The sequence below is a fragment of the Salvia hispanica genome, chromosome 2 (genome assembly GCF_029641045.1).
Source record: "Salvia hispanica isolate PSC_SH4W2 chromosome 2, Shi_PSC_v1, whole genome shotgun sequence".
NCBI lineage: Eukaryota > Viridiplantae > Streptophyta > Magnoliopsida > Lamiales > Lamiaceae > Salvia > Salvia hispanica.
The window spans coordinates 40,174,147-40,198,712 of record NC_142693.1 but is presented as its reverse complement, the minus strand read 5'-3'; the positions used below and the strand labels follow the sequence as shown (position 1 = coordinate 40,198,712).

Sequence of the window (24,566 nt, the reverse complement as noted above, 5' to 3'; positions counted from 1 at the left end):
TTTTTGCTTGTTGGCTGCCCTCCTTGCTGTTGTTGGAAGGAGATTCCTAAACCTTAAGCTCACAATAGCCTTTCTTGCTCCTTCTCACTCTCAACTTACCACTCTAATATGAGGAAAGAGTAGTGTTGTGGTATGTGGTGTGGCTTATATAGGCAGAGATGTGTACTCGTGTAGCCTTAATTGGGGCTGTTGTAATTCTTTGTTATTTTCCTGCATCAAATCTCCCTTTTCTTTGATTCTTGCAGTAGCTTTAACAGAAATTGGTGGTATACTAAGGAGGTAAGGACTATGCATTTATGTTATTTGTAGTACTAGGTACTTGGCTGTTTACTTCATCTTGTTCTCATATGGCCACCTAGTGACCGGTACATAAACATTTCAGGTGCTGCCATATGGTGTGAAGGATTAAAGAATTTGACTTGCCCTCTTTGGTGAATTTTTGGTCTCCTATTATCAAAGTAGGGTTGTTTCTTTTCTCCTAATAGTAGCTCCTTAGTTTCCCTTGTTTCTTTGCAATTTAACACTTGTTTTTATCTTGTAGGAGGAAGAAACAATTTTGGCTGCCACTTAGTTGCCTCGGAGAGTGGGCTCGCTGCCCTGGGCCCGGTGGCCGATCAGATATGGGCCGTGACTTTCGGCCCGGAAGAAGAGGCCCGATGCCATTTGTTCCATGCACATTTTATCTTTTTAGTTGTTCATTTTATTGCCTATGTAACGCTATTCGAAAATTCATGATATTCTACAATGTAAATTTCCAATTTCTTAGTTCAAATGATTACTTAGCTTTTACTTGTAACTAAAAGTTTTAAAAAAAAAAAATTCACAACAAAAGCTCGAGTTTCATTAATTCTTAATGAACGGGGAACTTCACATCCTTAGTTCGATATTAAAATGGCGAGGGAAAAGAAAAGTAAGGGTGCGGGTATTACATTCTACCCTCCTTAACGAAAATTTCGTCCCAAAATTTTGCTTATGTTACTCAAACAGTTCTGGGTACTTTTCTTTCATCTTGTCTTCCAGTTCCCACGTAGCTTCCTCGTGACCATGGTGCTTCCCTAGAACTTTCACTGTTACAATAGATTTGTTTCTCAATTCCTTGACCTTCCTATCCAAGATTGCCTCTGGCTTTTCTTCGTAGCTTAAGTCCGGCTCCAAAATCATTTCCTCCTGGTGAACTATGTGGTTTGGGTCGAACACATATTTCCTCAATTGTGACACATGAAAAACGTTGTGCACATTTCCGAAACTCGGTGGAAGTGCCAATCTGTACGCCACAGGACCCACTTCTTCTAGAATTTCGTAGGGTCCGATGAATCGTGGTCTTAGCTTGCCCTTGATGCCGAATCTCGAAATTCCTTTAGACGGGGACACTTTCAGAAAAACTTTGTCTCCCGCCTTGAACTGCAGGTCGGTTCGGCGAGCATCCGCGTAAGACTCCTGCCTGTCCTGAGCTTCCTTGATTCTCTCACGGATCTGACGGACGATCTCTATCATTTCCTCTACAGAATCTGGTCCAAGCATCTTTCTCTCACCGACCTCGTCCCAGTAGGGTGGTGATCTACATTTCTTTTCGTATGATGCTTCATATAGAACCATGTTTATGGTTGACTGATAACTGTTGTTGTAGGCAAACTCTATGAGCGGTAATGCTGGCTCCCAGCTTCCTCCACGGTCGAGCACTACGGATCTCAACATATCTTTCAGTGTCCGGATCGTCCTTTCAGACTGTCCATTCGTCTGCACATGGAACGCAGTACTGAAATTCTATCGGGGTGTCCAGGTCTTGTTGCAGGCTTATCCAAAATCTAGAAGTGAATTTTAAATCTCGGTCTGAAGTGATTGTCACTGGTATTCCATGTAAGCGTATGATCTCTTGTACCTAGATCTGAGCTAACTTGTCTAATCCGTAAGTGATACGAACTGGTACGAAGTGAGCGCTTTTGGTGAGGCGATCTATAATCACCCAAATAGAAGTATTTCCTCGTTGTGACTTTGGCAATTCTGTTACGAAGTCCATCGTGATGTGCTCCCATTTTCACTCGGGAATTTCTAGGGGTTGCAGTTTCCATAGGGTCGTTGGTGTAGAGCCTTCACTTGTTGACATGCTAGGCATGTTTCTACTAACGATGCTATACTCCTCTTCATGCCATCCCACCAAAACTGTTTCTTCATATCTTGATACATTTTCGTACTTCCTGGGTGGGCAGTATAGGGTGTTTCGTGAGCTTCGCTCATGATCTCATTCCTGAGAGTCTCGTCATTGGGCACACATAATCTCCCTTCAAACGTGAGGGCGTTATCTGCTTCTTCGCGGTAACTCACCTCTTTTCCCGTCCTCACTTTAAGACGAATTTTCTCTAATGCTTCATCACTCCCTTGAGCCTCAACAATTCTGGTCCTTAAGTCTGGCTCAATCACTAGAGTGGCGATTCTACTTTCCATCGTCTCTGGTGCTCTTACTACCTCCAATCGCATCTTAGCGAATTCCCGTATAAGTTCCTCATTCTGTGTGAGGAAAGTGGCCACTTGGGGTGTGGTTTTCCTGCTCAAGGCATCTGCCACTACATTCGCTTTGCCTGGGTGGTAATTTATACCACAGTCATAATCCTTGACTAATTCGAGCCATCTACGTTGTCTCATATTCAAATCCTTCTGCTCGAAAAAGTACTTAAGGCTCTTGTGGTCCGTGAAGATCTCACATCGAACTCCGTAGAGGTGATGTCTCCAAATCTTCAGGGCATGTACTACTGCTGCTAGTTCCAGATCATGAGTGGGGTAATTTAGCTCGTGTGGCCTGAGTTGGCGTGACGCGTATGCGATCACCTTGCCATTCTGCATCAGTACGCATCCGAGTCCGGTCTTTGATGCATCGGTGTACACCACATAGTCTGCTCCTGGTGCTGGCACGGCTAAGACTGGTGCGGTGGTCAATTTTTCTTTTAACAACTGGAAGCTTGTCTCACACTCTGGCGTCCAATTGACCTTAGCTCCTTTCTTGAGCTGTTGAGTCATTGGTCTGGCTATTTTAGAAAATCCTTCAATAAACCTTCGATAATATCCAGCCAAACCTAAGAAACTTCGAATCTCATTATGTGTTGTTGGTGACTGCCAACGTTGTACTGCTTCCACCTTTGTAGGGTCCACTCGGATCCCTTCTGCCGTTACTATATGTCCAAGGAAATTCACCTCGTTAAGCCAGAACTCACACTTGCTAAACTTAGCATAGAGCTTCTCGGCTCTCAACGTCTCTAAGGTGGTTCTCAAATGTTCCTCGTGTTCCTTCTCGTTCTTCGAATAGATAAGTACATCATCTATAAAGACTAGGACGAACTTGTCCAAGTATGGGTGGAACACGCGGCTCATTAAGTCCATGAACACCGCCGGGGCATTTGTAAGCCCAAAAGGCATTACAGTGAATTCGTAATGGCCGTATCTGGTGCGGAACGCCGTCTTGGGTACATCGTCATGTCGGACTTTCAGTTGGTGATAGCCTGATCTCAAGTCCATTTTCGAGAATACACCAGCCCCTCGAAGTTGGTCAAAAAGGTCATCAATCCTTGGTAGAGGATACTTGTTCTTGAGCGTCAGCTTGTTCAACTCTCGGTAGTCGATACACATTCTCAATGTTCCGTCCTTCTTCTTCACGAAGAGCACTGGTGCGCCCCATGGTGACACACTGGGTCGGATGAAGCCAAGGTCTAATAATTCCTGTAGCTGCATTTTGAGTTCTTCTAACTCCTTAGGCGCCATTCTGTATGGTGCCTTCGATACTGGGGCCGATCCTGGTTCGAGATCGATTGTGAATTCTAATTGCCTGTCTGGCGGCAATCCAGGTAGTGCGTCTGGGAAGACATCTGGAAATTCTCGTACCACTGCTACATCTTCAATCTTACGGTCCTCTTTCTCTTCCCCATTCAGGTAAACGAGGTATGCAGGGTATCCTTTCCTTATCATAGTGGTTGCTTGTAGTGCAGAAATTATGGACTTTCGTCGCCTCATGGAGATTCCGTGGAAGATTGTGGGTTCCTTCCCTGGGTATTGCAGCGAGATCTGCCTTTCCTTACAAAGAATGGTAGCGTAGTTTTCGGCTAACCAATCCATTCCCAATATGATGTCGACGCTCCACATCAACATCACATGCAAATTATGAGCCACTAACTTAAGGTTTCCCATAGTGAATTCTACGTTTGAGCAAGTTCGTGAGATATCTATAAGGCCTCCTACGGGTGAGGACACCCTCATCTTATGTTCGATTGCATCCGTAGGTAGTTCTAAAGTATCCATGCAAGGTGCTGATATGAACGAGTGTGATGCACCAGTATCAAACAAAATGGCAATAGGTATGTTGAGGAGAGTTCCCATACCCGCCAGATTGCCCTGCTCCTGGTTCCCTTGCTCCATCTTAGGCTGCTTCTGTCTCAGTGCAAAAGCTTTGGCCTGAGTGGGAAGCCTCTGCCGTAACTGCCGCTGGTGTTGTGGAACTTGGGGTAGGGCCGCTTTTCCTTTCGGCTCAGCTTGAAGTGCCCGCAGTTGCGGACGCTGCCCCTGATAGTTCTGTCTCCCTCTTACTCCAGCATTCTTATCCGGGCATTCTCTAGAGAAATGTCCACCCTTGCCACAGTATTCTTGTTCAAGCATCCTCTGGAAAAATGTGCTTCTGCCATGATTAAAGCACCTATATGTCCTAACTCTGTACTCCCCGTGGTGGTTTATTGACCACTTAGCACAGGGAGCGGCCTTAGGTCGGTACTCAACCCTCTTATTGAGATCGGTTTGTCTACCCCATTCTGCGGTGGTTTTGGGGCAAGCTATTGCTTCTTACTCTCATTTAAAGTTCGTTTTCCATTTTCTCGATCGTTCCTTCCTTTCGTTGATTTTATTTCGCCACACTTCGGACGATTTTCCTCTTGTCGAAGACATCCGTTCACTAAAATGTAATCTATGACAGTGCTCATATTTTGACTAGATTTCGTTTCCTAACGATGATCTTGATCTCCATTTCTTGTGTCTCTCTTAGTTCACTTCGTTATTTGCCTGCCAATCACTGAATTGTTTAGTTAAATAAGTCTTGCGCGACGAAGAGTCATTAGGTCTATACGTATATAAGACTCATTTACAGTTCTCTTTTTGTGTCCTATTACCTGCGTAAATAGCGTAACATTCCATCCCTTAGTAGCTCGTTACAGGTGACACACAGGTGCGAATAGTCAACTTTTCATGTTGTTATTTATACCGTCGCTTCTGGTTGGCGTATTGCTTCTGCATGTATGTCGGTCATCTGTATCTATACGGAATTAAGGCTATGCCTTCCATGAGAGTCTTGTATTAAGAACTAGACGATTTATCGATCAGTCTTAACTTGGATAGGAACTGAAATTGCGTAGAAGAAGCATGGTTGAAAATTTCTTTACTCAAGCTGCGACAATTTATTTTGAAGGCAAACACTGAGGTCAATTGAACTTATCATGACCAATCAGAGAACTACGTGGTTCGAATGGTCTTAGGTAAACCCATGAGATTGTGAACTCACTTCTGATGGAAGCTTGAAATAACATGAGATGGATCATGAAAATAGGATGAAGTTGAATTATCTCTCAATGTCAATAGTGGGCTACCATATAGGGTATTTCAATTGTCGGCTCAAATTGAAAAGATCTGAACATTAAGGATGATGGTTTCAACATGTCAAAGCCCGAGTTTATCAGTCATGGAAGAGTTTAGAAATACAGGCAATTGCCACGAATCAATGTTTATCATGGTTTAACGACATCATAATGTGATATTGTGGAATCACGTCAATGGGTTCGCAAGTTTGGTTAGAGGCAACCAAGGTGAAAGAAACTTTTTGGAACGATCAAATAGGTCCAATACATCAAGGGATATGCAATACACTAGCCTTAACTCAGTGTTTCAGAAAGAAATCATGAGCTAGAAACAATGCATGTAGTGGAACTGGGCAAAACAAATTCACCCATATAAGAACGAAATAGTCACAATATGGTTGCCAAATAAGGAGGTGAACAAAAGTTCCACTTTTTGTGCCATTCTCTGAGGAGAAATGTCTGAACAATAAGCAACTTAAGGATGAAGTTATATCATGAGAGTTAATGAAACCAGGATATTGATCTTGCAAATGGGGGGTCATAGGAGACAACAACCAACAAAGATGTTTGAGAACATACGAGTCTTCTGAATTTAAGATTTGAAAGTAAGTCACCACTTTCGCTGAAAAAATGATAGTGACTTATTACTTGCCAAAACGCGAGTCAATCAAAAGTCTTAAATAGACGGCAGGACACCCTTTTAAGGATATTCAAAAGGAGATTATTCTAGAGGGCATGGTCGTAAGCAACTTTAGAATCGTAGGTTTATGACCGAAGCTTATGAATTCAACACTTTACATTTTCTAAACAAGGAGCTCAACTACTATAGCCAACCTACTGAAAGAGAGTCACAACTTTCATAGGAAAGGAAAAAGTGAGGCATTACTTGCATAAATGCAAGTCAATCTAAAGTCTAAAGTAGACGAGGGCATTTTCATCAAGGAGGTTCATAGAAAGAAATCGATTGGAATCCAAGTAAGTACTGTTGATCATAATCATCTGTTCCAGTTATGTGACACCCCCTTGTTTGCTCTTTCGGAGCTCGGACATGATCAGGGCGTTATAGGAAACCATACATTCCAAGCTAGGATTCCTGGTGTTACTACTAATAACTGTCGTTGAAGGTCATATTTTCATAATGTTCTCGATAAGTCAGGACGGTCATTCTCGTAAAACATTGCACTCTCCATCGTGCTTCACAGCGTGCTATAAGCATTGTTTCTAAATCGCGTAGCCTCCTTGATTTGCTACGCAAGACTGGATCACTTAATTAGATCGTAGGTACGATATCTTTTCGTGTAAGGATACACCTCCTTAACTGGATCGAGGGTACGCTCATTTTGGTTATGATTGAGATCATGAAGACAAAGGGAACTTCATGTTGTTCACATCATTTAAAACGTTCAACAGACACCCATGTGCCGTAGGTAGTTTCTCGTATCTCGTGTGATCGTTACCATCTAAGAATAGATGGGTTATTTATAAATTGTTAGGTTCATTCTTGTAAATTTGGAATTGTTCCAATTACAACATCATGGATCGTGGTCTCGTCAAGAGATAGGGTAGAGGAAAAGGTGTGGGGTCCACTTTTAGACACATTCATCTATATTTCCTCATTCTTAAAACAAAATTAGGGGTTTGCCCTAACTTGCATATACTTGTTCATTTTATCGCTTAGAAAAGCGGTAAGGAAGTCATCAACTTACAACACTGTTCAAGAGCGTTTAGTCTAACGTCCTTCTTAGGCATTCTATGTTCGCATGCGTAGTCCCAGCTATGAGTTATTAACTCCATCACCATAAGCTCAAAGATCACATAGTTGATCATGCATAGCACATTACACTTAATGTCAAAAGCAACTCATAAAGTTTCATGCAAGATACATTTCCTTAAAAAAAAGTTGCGTAGTTTTTGCATGACTAAAAAAAAAATATTCCTTTAGAAAATTTTAAGAACATAGGTATTTACCTCCTTTGCTGTGGTTGAACGTGACGAGTCGAGGTGTTGGGTCCTTTAACTTTCCATTTAAGTCATGTTCTAGCCTAGTGCTATCATTCTAGACTAAGGCTTGAAAGAAGGTTCTTGGGTCCAGAGCGAAAGAACGGTGCTCTGATACCACTCTGTCACGACCACAACTCCCTAGTGCTAGTGAGCGTAGCTATTTCGCGACTAAACAATTCTCAGTAATCAAGGGACAACAATAAAAAGGATGAAATCACTTAAATCAATAGTATCAAAGGCATATGGGTACATAGTCAAAACGTGTTCAGAGTATCAAGACTAAGTTCATAGCTTTCTAGCACATAACTCTAGATTTGCAGCGGAAGAGTCCAAGACAAAATAGCACGTATGAAGACATGCTACTTTGGGCTACCTAACTACTTATTTAAAATGCTTGTCCCAACACCTTCGCCTGCTCGTCCACGTTCAACCTGCACATTTGAAAATAACATGCAGGGCTGAGTATTTGATATACTCAGTGGGCACATTGCCAAAAATAGTTCTATCTTTAATTGTCAATGCCACAGTTGAGTGATCACGGGGTTTTACTTAAAAGACCCGAGTCACTAAAATACTTTTCCTTTAGTAAAGATTTGATTGCGCAATCACATAACATAGATATACCATATCTGAAACTGATGTGAACCGGGAATGTGGCCACATTCCACGACGGTCACTGGACCGGCCAACTCCTTTGTTAGCTCACGGTCCCCTTATGTGTACACTAGTCCGAGTAGGGTTTGCGGCCCTACTGGGACCCGAATTCGATTTAACTTAAATTGGCATGGCCAAGCAGATAGGTAATCATAAAACAAAACATGGCATGACAACATACTTGAGCAAAGATTCACATTTTCATACTGAAATCACATTTTTGAAAGAAATGCCCACCTCAAAAGCTAAAGCTCCTTCCGAAATTTCCTTAACTTGGTCTTAGATGACGTTCGAAGACGTCCCTTTAGGAAATAAAATGATACTTAATTAGATTTTTGAAATATCCATTAAGCTTAAACATGAATGCATCCTAAGTGCATGATCGTTTTATTCCTTTTCCTTAATTCATGAGAAGTCCTTGAGCACTAAATAAATCTTGCGATTTAGTTTGGTGTGGAGGTCTACCAATTATTCGTTTAACGAAAGAGCGTTACCTCCTATATATTTTGTTCAAGCACTAAAATAGACTCGAGGTCTATTCATCGTTTAGCGCATAAAATTCTGAAACAAAAAGTATTTATTCGTGCTCTTAAATTAAGGTCCGGAAATTTAACTTAGCTTCGTGGAAATATTTAGCGGACCAATAATTAATTAATCAACGACATAGGAGAGCCCATGATTTAATTAAATTCTTAGCCTATGCTTTTATTTTAGTTGGTGGCCCAACCCCATAATTAACTTCTAAAAACAAGGCAGCCCATTTCTAATATTTCCTAAGTCCATATTTATTTTTAATAGAGAGGCCCAACAAGTTTCTCATATCCATCGGTCTTCTTCTTCTATATTCATTTCTCAAAACAAAATTCCCCCAAATCAAAATCCTTAACTTCGGAAGAGAAAAAGCGGCGCCTCTCCCTCACGCCTCTCTTTTCTCCGGCGAAATCGCCGTTTCTCTGCATCGCCGGAGCATCACCGGTCCCGTCCTCTCTCTCCGTTTCACACAACTTTTCCAATTTTCCCTAATTTCACATTCTTAAATCTCTAATTTAGAAAACACAGCAACGGCTTCTTCCCTCTTCTTTTCTCGGTGATTCGCCGGCTTCGTCTCCTCCATCTCAACTCTCGGTCACCACACTGATATCTTCTCTTTCGTGGTGGAGTCACGGCGGAGCGAATTCACCGGTGGGGCTGAGGCGTCGCCTCGAAGCTCGCGGTCTAGCGGCCTCGTCCCGCTGCGTCGATCGGTCAGCTGGTCCTCAAGGCGGAGCCGCCGTGCAGGGGTGCACGTGGCTGTCACGCCGCTTCGTTCTTTCCGTCGAGTTCTCCGGTGAGCAGCGACTCTGGCCCACTCTCGACGTCCCTTCGACGGCGTCAACGCCATCGCCATTTCACGCTGCTGCTCCGGCAGCGCCTCCTCCGTAATCGACTTTCCGGAGCTCCGTCGTTGCCGAACAGCTCTTCGGCCTAAGCTAAGTTCTAATTCTTTTATTCCAATCTATTTCTCCTCATTTACTCGTTCGGTTCTGAGCTTATTTGGTGATGTTTTGATGGCTGGAAAGGGAAAATCTTATTTGTGTTCGTTGCTGGGGTATTTGCATTTGATAAACATATGTTCTTGTCCTAGATTTCTTTCATCTTTTAGCATATTATTGGTGAAAAGGCTTAGGCAGCAGCTTGTGAGATTTTAAGTTCTTGAAATTGTTTGTCCCGGTGGAGTCCCGCATAATAGCTACTGATTTTGGCCTTATGAGGCAGACTATGGTTTTCCTTACACTACTTGTTATGATTCTGGATTTAGTGTAGTTAACACTTGTGCTACTAAGTTCTTGAACTATGTTGTGATTGTTCTAAACATGATGCAAGATAAGGTGTTGGGGTGTTGAGGTGTTTACCTTGGTTTGGTGATTTCCTTTTTACTTGTTGGCTGCCCTCCTTGCTGTTGTTGGAAGGAGATTCCTAAACCTTAAGCTCACAATAGCCTTTCTTGCTCCTTCTCACTCTCAACTTACCACTCTAATATGAGGAAAGAGTAGTGTTGTGGTATGTGGTGTGGCTTATATAGGCAGAGATGTGTACTCGTGTAGCCTTAATTGGGGCTGTTGTAATTCTTTGTTATTTTCCTGCATCAAATCTCCCTTTTCTTTGATTCTTGCAGTAGCTTTAACAGAAATTGGTGGTATACTAAGGAGGTAAGGACTATGCATTTATGTTATTTGTAGTACTAGGTACTTGGCTGTTTACTTCATCTTGTTCTCATATGGTCACCTAGTGACCGGTACATAAACATTTCAGGTGCTGCCATATGGTGTGAAGGATTAAAGAATTTGACTTGCCCTCTTTGGTGAATTTTTGGTCTCCTATTATCAAAGTAGGGTTGTTTCTTTTCTCCTAATAGTAGCTCCTTAGTTTCCCTTGTTTCTTTGCAATTAACACTTGTTTTTATCTTGTAGGAGGAAGAAACAATTTTGGCTGCCACTTAGTTGCCTCGGAGAGTGGGCTCGCTGCCCTGGGCCCGGTGGCCGATCAGATATGGGCCGCGACTTTCGGCCCGGAAGAAGAGGCCCGATGCCATTTGTTCCATGCACATTTTATCTTTTTAGTTGTTCATTTTATTGCCTATGTAACGCTATTCGAAAATTCATGATATTCTACAATGTAAATTTCCAATTTCTTAGTTCAAATGATTACTTAGCTTTTACTTGTAACTAAAAGTTTTTAAAAAAAAAAATTCACAACAAAAGCTCGAGTTTCATTAATTCTTCATGAACGGGGAACTTCACATCCTTAGTTCGATATTAAAATGGCGAGGGAAAAGAAAAGTAAGGGTGCGGGTATTACAGGTGGGAAATAAGAAGAGGGGAACGGAAAGGGGATAAAACAATGACTGAATATATACTTAGAAGTATGGGGAAAAATAGTTTCAAACCAACTTTTAATCACCAGAACTTGAATGAAAATCTTACATTTTAATAAATAATTATCAGAGTAACAGTCGATGTCATCTAGAACCTTAGTACGCAACAGAACGAACACGGTCACATGTATGGGGACATGCACCGCCGAGAGCCTCTACTTAAAATAAAAGGAAAATCATAACTCTGCTCAGCATTCTCCACCGTCACTGCTCAACCTGCACATTTAGAAATATATGCAGGGCTGAGTATAAAAATACTCAGTGAACACATTGCCGAAATATACATACAAAAAATGAAAATATTGTCATGCCATCACAGTAACACTCGAGGGTTTTGTCTTAAAAGGCCCGAGCTTACTAAATTCTTTGTGAGCTAAAGTTCAACTGATCAGTCTAAGTTCTTTTTGTACTTCTGCCATATCTGAACACCAAGTGCCATGGAGATGGTGCTCTCCCACGGTCACCTACATCTTTCTCCAGCCGGGGAGGTGGCCACCTCCCAATGGCCTCCACTATATCATCTTTGTGCCGTGGAAGGTGGCCACCTTCCAACAGTCACATGTGTACACTAATCCGAGTAGGGACACCACCTTCACTCGGACCCGAATTCGATTCTTACGTTCCAACCAAACAGATAGGCTTCATACACATAAAACAAATCATTTATGGCAAGACAACATCATTTGCATGAACAACAAACATAAGTTCATATTTTCATATTTTTCATCCACATTAGTATGTAGGATAGAATAGTTCACCTCGTTCGTTTAATTTCCTTAACTTGATTTTCTCGTTCCGACCTTAACTTGCGGAGATAACCTTTTTCAAGACAATACAATATAATATAAAATACTAATCAGACTTCAAGAAATTTTTAAATTTTAATAGGAATGCATGCCTCCTAATTAAGCCCTCGCATTTTTCGCTCATCCTTTAAAACTTTTGAAACTCATATATTATTTAATACTCCTTTCACTATTCCTGCTTCGACTAATTTGGAACTCCATACTTTACTATGAATTTTACTCCCGCAAAACTCTAACAAACCCAAAGATCAATTATTTTAGCTTAGCTACACGTTAGAAGGAACTATATATATAAATACTAATTAAAGCTTAATTTAAAACTTAGGCTAAGATTTAATATTAAATCCCTCCCAATAAATTCAGATTTCAAAATTGGGCCAAGACTTCCTTTTATTTTGAACCCAAATAATTAAATTTTTGAAACTGGACCTCCTTGGTATATTAACTGCAGCCCCCAAATTTATTAAAAGGAGTTGGGCCCGGATTTAAACTTTTCCATTCAATTAGTCAAATGAATTAGTATTTCCTAGACCAACCAATCAAAATAACCAGTGAAGATCACCTCATACCTTTCTTACACCATCCCCTACTCCACTCCTCACAAACATAAAATATGATGGTGGGCCCACTATTTATGTTTGTGAGGGGTGGAGTAGGGGATGATGTAGGAAAGGTATGAGGTGATCTAAACTGCAAAATAACACACAAATGAGTACCCACACCCACTTCATCTCCCTCACCATTCACACCCAAATCCTAATTTGATGTGAGAGAAGCTCCCACTTCTCACTACCAGGTACTGCCGCGGCCATCACGCCCCAGCGCGCCGTCCGTCACCGCCTCCGGCGGCGCTCCTCTTCTCTTCTTCTCTCCATCTCCCTCTCTTCTCTCTCTCTTTCTCCCCCCCACTCCCTCTTCCTCTCTCGCCGCTGCTCACACCACCGTGCCGCCGCAGCTGCTGCTCTCACGGTGGCGCGATGTCAATCCCTCCGTCTCTCTCTCTATCCAGGATGCCGCTCTTGCTGCCTCCCGAACTCCGTCGGCGTCGCTGGGAGAGCAATGCCGTTGCTGTGCTGATATGCCTCCTCTGCACGCCCCTCCGTCATACGCTTGCTGTTCGGACAGCCCCGAATCGGTATCCAGCAGCCCCTACTGAGTTCGAAACAACCTAGCCCCCGAACCATTCAAAACAACCCTGAACTCAACTCGATCACACCCGAACCAGCCCCGAAACGCCCCCGCAAGATAAGTTCTCGCACTCAAATTATGTTCTTTTCGTAGTTCATTTAGTTACAGTTACAGAGGGGTGTTCAATTCGTTGTGTTCGGTTCATTGTTGATTGTTATTGATTGAATTACTTGTGTGAGAGTGGTGGATGATATGCTATGTATAACCATGATCAAAAGGGTTTTATACCTCAAAACACGATATTGAATTGTGAAATTGTGAGAATAAGAGGAGTAGTTTCCTTGGACTTGGCAGACTCGTCTCTATGATTTGAGATGCTAATTGGAAGAGAATTAAGCAGCCCCTTCGAACTCTCGATTTCTGTCGTGAATGGTTGGTATTGGAAACAAGAGCTCTTCTACTTCTCTTCCTTCCTCTCGGCTCTCTGTTTTTGCTTGCAGTTTGCAGAAAGTGATTGTGAATTATGTGCAGGAGGTGGAGTGTAATCAAGCAGCTACGTGCTTGAGGGGAAGGAGAGTAATCAGGCAGCTACAACTACGTGCCTTGAGGGGAAGGAAAGTAATCAAGCAGGAAGTGGCGGAGTGGATCAAGCAGGAGGTGGAGGAATGCTACGTGGCTTGAATGGGAGGAGAGTAATCAAGGAGAAAGAGGTGGAGGGGAGCTATCAGCAATTTATGCAAAGAGATTTGACATGGGCTCTTTGGGCTCCAAAGAACAAATTATTTTAGTGATTTGGGTTTTGAGACAGTGGACTCTTTCTTTTTAAATTAGGCCCACAAGAAATAAATCCTTTTATTTCTACTATACTTTATTTCTTGAATTTAAATCAAAAAATTTAGTAATTAATACTTTAGTGGTATGCTAATTTCTAAACACAAATTACGACTTTTATCGATTTATCGTAAACATCTAATACTCCTTTGAATGTTAATAAGGAATGAAGATTAAACGATTTATCGTAAACATCTAATACTCCTTTGAATGTTAATAAGGAATGAAGATTAAACGAAAAAATTCAGATACTCATTCGACCTCCTTTCAAGATCAACTAAAAAGCTAGGGAAGACCCAAGATGTTACAAGCCAATACTTGTCCCTCCCAAACATAGTCACCTAAACGTGTAATAATCAATCGGGTGCCATTACACAAACCATTAGAAGGGTCTATGTTCCTTAACAACATCACTGAAGTACCAACTTTCAGCAACAATTCATGATTAGGAGTAACTGAACATTTCAAATTATTCAAAAATTCAACTGTATGAATCTCAACAAAGCCATTTGATGTCAAATCAGAGTTTGATATACTATCAGAGCTCAAATAAACTCGACCTTGAGACTGATCCAATGAAATCATGAATTGATTAACTTCATCAACTACCTCTAAAGTAGGAGCAAGTATTGCATGACCATGCAAAGAATTACTTAACTCATGGGGATTCATATACGAAGGATATATGTTGGAAATAATGGTTCTAAGAGGATCTCCAGAATTAGACAAAACAATGTCAGAAGGAAGATGAATAGATACTTCGCCATCATTTGGACCACCAATAACCCCATCTCCAATAGAGGCAACCCAAGAGGAAAGAGCCTCTACCTTGGAGGCTTCATCACCATATTGAACACTCAATAGTCTCATGTTTTTTGTCAACCTCAAAACTGTACAACTCCTCCAAAGATAAGAAGAGTTAACGGTAGCATTGACAACATCTTGCCTGGTACCATTAGGAATAACTGGTAAAATTGTCTAAAGTCACCACAAAAAACTACAGTTTTTCCACCAAAAGGTTGGTCCATACTAAACTCATTACATCCACACATAATATATCTGAAACTCCTATCCACGGCTTCTATACGATGTTTATGGATCATTGGAGCTTCATCCCATATAATAAGTTTAGCTCTCAAAGTGAGCTCAGCAAGTGCACTCCCTGGTTTTATATTGCACATCGAATCTTCATTCACATTGATAGGAATTTTAAAGCGGGAATGAGCCGTTCTACCACCGGGCAATAATAAAGAAGCTATACCACTGGAAGCGACATTCAAAACAATATCACCCTTCGTGTAAAGAAGCTATACCACTAGAAGCGACATTCAAAGCGGGAATGAGCCGTTCTACCACCGGGCAATAACAAAGGACAATATCGTGTATCAATTATTCAATATCTGTACAACACAATAAGGATTCTAGCCATCATTTACAATGCAATGTTTTTCTTTATCAAAATCTTGATCCATGTTTAACAAACTTATGATTAACTTTGCTATAATACGAATTGTAGGTTTTATAAAAAGAGTGAAATACAAAAATGGTCTTTTGACTATGGGTTTATCTCCCACATAGTCCCTGGAGACATACCTGGACTAAGGGTTTATCTGGAAAATTGTCATTTTTAACTGTTTTCGGTCGAAAATACCCTTTGGATGATATGGTTGGGGGGGTTTGGGCAATTTGGTCTTTTTACACTTTTAACATTTTAAATCTGATATTATTTCAGTTATGTACTAAATCTGATATTATTTCAAAATTATCATTCTTGTTCCCTTTTGTCATCCTTCACTTTGTTTCTTTATTTTAATATTAAATTTAATTTTATAAAATTAAATTTTAAATATCAATATATTTTTTTCGAGATTAACCCTTAGTCTAGGGATGTCTTGCGATATTTTTAAAATCCAATGACTATAGGCGAGATAAACCCATAGTCCATGGACCATTTTTATAGTTCATTCTTATAAAAAAAAATCTAGGTTTTACGAAGTTGTATGTTAACCAAATATATTATTAAGCATGTTTGATAAGCTAGTAATATCAAGATAGAGAATTATATATGGACATTTCTAATTGTTTGATATCATAGTTAAGCTTAACTCAAAACCCAATATATGACAAGAGCCCAACCCAACCTTACCATAATTATAACTTTAACCATGTTTATGTAACCACCAATTTGTCAAGTTATATAATATACTATACAAATTTAGATAATTTCTTTTCAATCAAACAACAACGAAAAAATATCATATCTTTGCATATCTTGGCATGAAACTCGTATTTCTTATATTATTTTACATATCTTCTCATATCCCATCTTTTTTATCAAATGAGTCCTAAAGAGGATATTATCTAACGATTGCACAAGAAATGCAGTCGATAATAATTGATGAGAGAAAAACGTATCATTAATGAAACTAAAAAAACACTAGAAATATAATTATATAAATAAATTGAGATTTATTATAAAATAATAATTATAAAACATAATGATGCCATGCAGGATTGATTGATGATGTGGCGATAAATATATGAAATTTATTGTATAGTACCCTTGCCGACCCATAAAAATGAAAACTCTTTCCCTTTTTTATTTGTCTTCTGTACTTTTGATTTTAAAAAATTTCTTTCTTGTTTAGTGAGACGATGAGATCCATTTTCAACTAATCAATTTTCTTTTTATTATTTTTACTTTATCAATTATCATTGAAATCCATATCATTATAAAACTTTTTATTTTTGGAGGTAGAGAGAATTAGATTTGAAACCAAACACAATTCGAAAATGGGGTTATATATAAATTATTGAAGTATTTACACTTTGATAAAAGGAAAGCTCCATGAAATTTAGAGATGTGGTTTATCTTTGTCTAATAACACTATACGAAAAATTATTTGATAAGGTTTTGAGAAATAGTTGTATTCAGTTTTATCTCATTACTACAAATATAGTCATAAATTAGGCTAGAGCAAGTTTTTCATTACACAATTTGATGGTTTAGACTGTAGACACATAAGTGAAAGATTAGAAATATCAGTTAACACACGTTTAATCGATTTATGTATTTTATTGTATAAACGATCAAATATCCAATTTCTTCGATAAAAATTTCATTTTTTTTGAAAATGAAAATACAAATGTAATTAGTTGATTTTAGTTTTCCTTTTATTAGTTAGTGTTAGCCTTTTTCCTAGCCTATATAAAAGGCATTTATTGTAATTTGTAGAGAACACTTTACAAAATGTAGTCCATAAATGAATTTCCCCTTTTCCTTCTCTATTTTCTCTATCAAAATTTTTTCCCAATTTTTACAGTTTCTTCATCCTCCATTGATGGAAGTTCCTTCATCCAATTTCTTCTACATTTTCAACACATTTCATCTTTTTCCCCTAGTCTTAACTTATGGAAGTAATAACTCTAGCTGATACAAAATATGATTTGGCCTAAATATTGTAACTATTTTATTGCAAATTACAATAATTAACTTTTCCCTACATCTTCTTCCTATTCGCCTCAGAATGACACACCTTATTAATTTTAGCATTCTCTATATATAACATATATCTGCTCATAGTTTGTTTCATGGAAATTACATTTATGGTTTCTACAATATTCGCTATTATAAATTGATCAATTGAATTCACACTAAAACACATAAATTGAACTTGAAAAGAAAGAGAGAAAATAAGAGCAATGAATAGCAGTATAAGAATGTTTCATGTTGTTACAATTAGGCCTGTCAAATCGGGTACCCGTGGATACCCGATCCGAAATTTTCGGGTACCCGATCCCGAAATTCTCAAAAATCAATACCCGATACCCGATCCGAATTTGATTTCGGATACCCGGATACCCGACTCGGGTATCCAGTCCCGAAAAATCGGGTATCCAGTCCCGATTGTGATTTTGATTTTTAAAAAAAATAGTTACAAACTTTAGGAATTTATTTAATATTCTTATTTATCCCGATTGGCAAATTTAATACAAAGTTGAATCCTCACCCTCTTCCATATACATACTATTATTTTTACTGTTAGTTGGATATTAAATATATGTATAAGAAATTAAACTATACAAAATCAAGACACCTTTTTCTTTAGTGTTCAGAATCCAGACACCATTTTTCTTCTGATTTAGAATGAAGATCCAATTTTCTTGTGTTTTTAGAATCAATACACCATTTTTAGTGTGTTTTAGAATTAAGGCTTTGACCTGAGGATTTAATACACTGGCAATAAGAGCCAAAGAGGCAGTGACGGGATCCTACTATTCCGGCGTCTTCCATGGCTTTGGCAGTCGCGGATGGCAGAAGAAACGGAGGGCGGCGACCGGGAGGAGAGCACGCGGCGCTGGGAGAGGAGACGACACGGCGGCGGGCGGCGGCGGCGGAGGGAGGCGTAGGCGAGAGAGAAGAGCAGGAGAGGGGAAGGAGAGGGAGGCATTATGAATTTTGGGACCTACGCTAATAATTTACTAAAATGTACTATAATTAAGAAAGATAATTACATTTAATTAGAATAAAACCATAATTTATTAATTTTAAAAAACAAATCGGATAATTCGGGTATACTCGATCGGGTATCGCGTAACCCGATACCCGATAATCCAAATTTTCACTACCCGATCCCGATCCGAAACCCGAAAAATCGGGTTTCGGGTAATTGTTCGGGTTTGGATATCGGGTATCCAATATCCGATATCCATTTTGACAGGCCTAGTTACAATGATTGTGGCACTTGCAGTTGCATTGTTAAATAAATGTCAAGCTGATTTGATTGACGATTTTTGCGTGAAATCAAACAATCCTACTTTATGTACCAATACTTTGAGATCCGATCCTCGATCCAAGGGGGCGGATGCTCGAGGCTTGGCTACAATTGCAATCAAGAAGGCGGAAGAGGCCACACGAGCCTCCATAAATGTGGTAAAATCACTATTGAACAGTGGCAACAAAGAAATTATCAGCACGTGCATCGAGAATTTCAGTAGCGCTGTAACGAACCTCAAGGAGTGCGAGTCACTATTAAATAGACGTGACATTGGTACACTACGATCCATAGGCTCAGCTGCTTTAACCGATGTTGGTACTTGCAGTGATGAATTTGGAGCAAATGAGCCAGCAAAGCTGAAAGAAGCAAGTGGAAAGGCCGACACCTTTGTTCAATTGCTTCTGATAATTGCTAATGCCTTGTAAAGGCAAAATACATAAAATTAATAACAATAATATTACTGATTCATGTTGTATGCAACGATAAACAACGTTATTTTGATTTGAGTTTAAACCACAACATACTAATAATAATAATAATAATAATAATAATAATAATAATAATAATAATAATAATAACAATAATAATAATAATAATAATAATACTTTAGTATCATATTATCTGTTATCTGTTGTTGAATTTTTTTTATTTATTTCTGAGTTCAAGACAAGATGACACACTATGATAAATTTTGAGATACTAATGACAAACGTATATATTTTTAAAATATAAATGTAGCGAAATAATATACCCTGTATTCCATAAAAATAACACATTTTGGAATGACACGTGTTTTAATGTATAATTAGTAAATTAGGAGATAGATAAAAACGTGATTGAAATATTATTAGTGACGAATAAGACTCACGAGAAGAAAAAATACAAAAATAGAAGTTGTTTATTTTTATGGGATGGACAAAAATAACAAAAGTAGTACTCCCTCCGTCCCACAAAGATTGTCCAATTTTTCCATTTCGGTCCGTCCCACAAAGTTGGTCTCATTTCACTTTTTACCATTTTCTGTAGTGGATCTCATATTCCACTAACTCATTCTTATTCACATTTTATTATAAAACTAATATATAAAAGTAGGACCTACATTCCACTAATTTTTTCAACTCACTTTCCATTACATTTCTTAAAATCCGTGCCCGGTCAAAGTGGGACAATCTTTGTGGCACGGAGGGAGTATAATTTTACAAAAGGGAGTACTCCCTCCCTTCCATGTTAATTGAGTCATTTTACTATTTTGGAAAGTTTTAAATTAATTGAGTTATTTCTATTTTTGGCAAAAAAATAATCATCCCTCTTACTTTATTCACCATCCACTTAACACACTATTCTTAATTTTCGAGCCGAAAGAAACGCCTCAATAAACAAGGAACAGAGAGGGAGAGTATGATTTTTTACCCATGGTAAAATATTAGTAACTGTAGATTTGTAATCAAGGAATCCAAAAGTCGACGAGTGATAATAAAATTGAACTTACAACCCTTTCAGCCATATATATGTGGCTCCAGCAACCAAACCAGCAAATGGTTGGTTATTTATTTGTAGTTGGAAAATGATCTCTTACATAATAACATAAGCATCACAATTTCAAATAGAAAAAAGCTCCAAAACCAGCTGCATTCATTCAACATCAAATCCTTTCTGTTGCAGCTCAGACAGAACCTCATTCCTCATCCTCATCCACAGCTTCATAGCCTCTTGATCCAGCTTCTTGTCCTGCAAATCCTTCTGAAAATTGTACGAATCTTTATCCGTTTCGACGATCCCTTTTGGGCCGATGGTGGTCCCGATCATCCCTCCCTTGGCAACGAACTCCTCCATCGCCTCTGCATCGCCTGGGTAAGGGAACTCGCGGCGCTCGTACAGGTGAGCCAGCTCCTTCTCCTCCTTTGGCATCGGCTTCAGCGTCCACCACCCAAACGGCGACGTCTCGTTCAGAAACCACACTGCTCCAAACAGAGCATAAGTGCTTATTAGAGCTTTGCCTACTTGCTTCCAGAAATGATGGTCTTCCTTTCCTAGCCCGACTTTTTTCAGGTATTTCTCTACTTGGGACGCTGCAAAAAAATGGGCAGAAATCTTGGATTACCACTTTGTGAATGTTTCAAGAATCAAGAAATGGGTTCATAGTTTGTACGAATAGAATCATATGTTGATAGTACATCACAAGATAAAGGGATTAGTAGCCATTTATGATCTCAATTTGGCGTTTTTGAAAGGTTAATGATGTTTTGTGTTCCTGAATTTTTATGCCAGACTAAAATAAACAGCTTTGTAACTAAAATTGAGGTCATAAATAAAGAAAACGCAATAGTATCCATTTTATACAGAATCTGAGTGAGGCATTCTGTCGAACGGATGGAGGGCATATTGCCACATTTTGGCGAATACCTCAACCGGGTTAAACACTCAAGAAGGAATTTTATGAAAAAGCAGATGAAACAACAAAAGGTTACAGGAAAGATTCAAAATCATAAGCTTAAATAGCCAAATAGAGCGAGTGGTTCTGTGAAGATCCTCTACCTGCGTCGGGCTTTTGAAATCGTTTCAGAGGCATTTGATAACGATTTGAGGAGAAAAATTAGGTATCTGAATTCTTGATTTCTTTCTCAACTCCAATTTCTGCGGTAGTTTAGAACACGGATACTTATTTATTTCTTGGGTAAATTAATGGAAAATGACAAAATTTTGTAAAATTCAGATCAATCCACTAAGTTCATCTATACATCTATACTTATATAAAAGCGAGTTTTGGCCATTATTTTGAATAATCAAAAATTTTGGATAAGATTTTAAATATTCAATAGTTATGGGCGTTTAGAAAATAATAATGCAAAATTAAAGCAATTTAATGTTGCCACCACACCACAATCGGTTACATAATTTATTGGTGCATTTGATTTGAAATTTTAATAGAGAAATGAACGTTAAAATAAACGTCAATTGACCATAATTGATTGATATTATTGCAGTATAAAATACAACATAAAACAAGTCTCTATAAATACTCATTCACAGGACGTCTTCTTTCAACGAAATTCCAACAATAAAAGTAAGAAGAAATGACATGGAATGCAAATTGCTGAATTTGATTTTAAAATTGGTGAGTATTTTGTGAAATTTTATAGTCCATGAATTTTTATAATATTGTGATTTTCAATAGTGGACTTCTTGCATAATTTTATATCATGAACTCTTGTGTTCACACAAAGTTACAATATAATATATGTGATTGATTTTTGTTTGGAGTTCTTACCAGCAAATGGAAGCAAACTGACTGGATGAAAAAAATGACGCCAACGTATGACAATGGAAGTGCTAGAAAAGATTACCAAAGAAGATGAAGGTTATTCAAATAATGGAGGCGGAAAGAAAATGTTGGGAGAGAAGATAAATAGAAACGTATTAGAGCATGTATAAGAGAAGATAGAGGGGAATTCTTTAGCCTAATTAAATATATTTTTTTCTTTGTTTTTTGATTAATGGTTTATTGTTGATTGATTCTTAAGTGATGGAATCATGGAACTAATTGAATATTAGCATGGAAAGTCTACCATCATTTATAATATTTTAATTTTCACTTAATAATATTGATATCATTGGGGTAAATATATACCAATTGGAAGAATTAGATTATTCCACTTCCAAAATTAACCAAATATTAGATGTATATTAAAATATTATTATATTATATGAAATTGTTTTTTTTTTTCAAAGCATACAATCATGGGGAATACGTTTTTTTGGGTAATTAAGATGAAGTGATGAGATGTGTAATCAGTTTAAAGATGAATAAAAAGTATAATTTTTAAAAGTGCTAAAATTAATCAACAACAAAATTCACTCATGGAAAGCTAAATTTTCGAAATTACCAAAATAATAAACATAATCAATTATAGAATTGATTGGTCATTAATGAGATTATTGATATGAATTGCTGAGTGAGATTAATGAGATTATTTTGTTAAAATGCTTTTTATATTTTTGTCATTTATTTATTCTGAATAATTAATTAACTTTTGTTAATATTTTATTTAATTGGATAGTTAAAAAAAGTGATTCAAAAATTATTATAATATTTGTAATGAAATTTTTGATCCATCAACCAAGCATTTCAAATTAAGATTATCCTAAATATAACATAAGCAATCAATTATAGAATTGATTGGTCATTAATGAGATTATTGATATGAATTGCTGAGTGAGATTAATGAGATTGTTTTGTTAAAATGCTTTTTATATTTTTGTCATTTATTTATTCTGAATAATTAATTAACTTTTGTTAATATTTTATTTAATTGGATAGTTAAAAAAGTGATTCAAAAATTATTATAATATTTGTAATGAAAATTTTGATCCATCAACCAAGCATTTCAAATTAAGATTATCCTAAATATAACATAAGCAATCAAACAATTTATATAATTCAATACTATTAATTTAGTCATACAAAAAGTTTACCGCACAAAACTCTAACTGAATTCTTAATTAGCAATAGACTGTGTAACTCTAAATGAATTCTCAATTAGCAATGGACTGTGTAACTGATTCTAATTAGTTGTTCCAACAAAAAGAAAATTTGCAGCATTGGGAATTGTAAAGTAGCATAAAAAATAGTATAGATGTTTCATATTTCAATAAGCCACGTTTAAAAGTACAATAAATAAAGATAAACGTTACAACATTCAAAAGGGCTATATTATTCATAGTGTTAATTCAACCAATTAATGTAATATTTTGTGTAATTTATCATTTGAATTTTTTTATGGTCATAATTTTGACGTTTTGAATATTATGAGTTATCGATTTATTATTTTGTTAGAAGTGTGATTTGCATTATTTTTAGTTGAGATATATGAAGGATTGTTTTAAACATATTTTTAAATGTGTCTAACACTTGATATAGTCTCTTCGTCGTTGTCCAAATAATTGTGTATGCCTTGATTCCATTTCAAATATGTTTAACTTTATGTCTCTAGGTGTAAAATGAATCGAGGAGCATATATTTATTGGATTGTTATTATATAGTATATTTTTCTTTTTCTTTTTTAATTTTATATAGTTATATTTTCATATTTTAATTAATCAATTAACAATTTAAACATTTATGATAAAAAAATATTATGTCGTGCATCGCACGTGGGCTAACACTAGTTTAAAAAATGGCCCACATTTTTCATCCTATAAATGTACTACTAAAATTATTTTATTTTTATTTCTCTTAAAATTATATACTACCTCCCACAAAAATAGTTTTTTTAATTCATACTAATCCATCCCACAAAAATAGCTTTTTCTATTTTTAACTTGTCTTTACTTTATTGTTCTCGTAAGGTGAGTCTTATTCTTCATTAAAAATACTTCAATCACTTTTTCTTTGTTCATCTCTTTCACTTTATCAATTTCACATTAAAATCCGTGTCATGTCCGCAGTTAGGGGTGGGGAAACGGTTCTCGGTTCTTGGTTAACCGAGAATCGAACCTTATTTTTTCGGTTCCCGGTTAATCGAAAACCGAAAAATGAGGTTAAGGTTCGGTTTCGGTTAGTAGGTTTTGGATTTAGGCGGTTCTCGGTTAACCGAGAACCGAAGGGTTAAAACCGAAGAACCGCAATTTGTGAATTGAATTTTAATTTGCCCTATATTTACTTTAATTTATCATTAATAAAAAAACTTAAAAGTAGAATGTAAAACGTTAAAAATCCTAAATTACTAAGATTCTGCTCTCTCCATAAAAGAACTGCCGCTACTCTCTGCTCCGCTGCTGCTGAACTAAATGAATTCTTGCAGACTAATTTGGACGATAAACTAATTCTTGCAAACTTCATTGCAAACTAATT

At 37.6% G+C, this 24,566-nt stretch overlaps 3 protein-coding genes and 1 long non-coding RNA gene across 4 annotated transcripts; 1 reads left to right on the top strand and 3 right to left on the bottom strand.

Annotated features, from left to right (window-relative positions):
- Window positions 1-11,201: 11,201 nt before the first annotated feature.
- On the bottom strand, window positions 11,202-13,472 carry LOC125202014 (uncharacterized). The gene is made up of 3 exons (XR_016135079.1): window positions 13,395-13,472; window positions 11,931-11,991; window positions 11,202-11,388 (listed from the first exon to the last, which is right to left on the bottom strand). It is a non-coding gene; the product is annotated as an uncharacterized LOC125202014 (long non-coding RNA).
- A 750-nt stretch (window positions 13,473-14,222) lies between these two features.
- On the bottom strand, window positions 14,223-14,807 carry LOC125195023 (uncharacterized). The gene has a single exon (XM_089065085.1). The coding sequence runs from the start codon at window positions 14,805-14,807 to the stop codon at window positions 14,223-14,225; it is 585 nt and encodes a 194-aa protein (XP_088921211.1).
- Window positions 14,808-15,422: 615 nt separating this feature from the next.
- On the top strand, window positions 15,423-19,140 carry LOC125195015 (pectinesterase inhibitor-like). Its single transcript, XM_048093222.2, has 2 exons — window positions 15,423-15,453; window positions 18,689-19,140. The coding sequence occupies exons 1-2, from the start codon at window positions 15,423-15,425 to the stop codon at window positions 19,138-19,140; spliced, it is 483 nt and encodes a 160-aa protein (XP_047949179.2).
- Window positions 19,141-20,164: 1,024 nt separating this feature from the next.
- Window positions 20,165-21,426, bottom strand: LOC125201578 (homeobox prospero protein). Its single transcript, XM_048099751.2, has 2 exons — window positions 21,251-21,426; window positions 20,165-20,784 (listed from the first exon to the last, which is right to left on the bottom strand). Exons 1-2 carry the CDS (start codon window positions 21,282-21,284, stop codon window positions 20,348-20,350), a joined length of 471 nt encoding a protein of 156 aa, XP_047955708.2. The 5' UTR covers window positions 21,285-21,426; the 3' UTR covers window positions 20,165-20,347.
- Window positions 21,427-24,566: the final 3,140 nt, after the last annotated feature.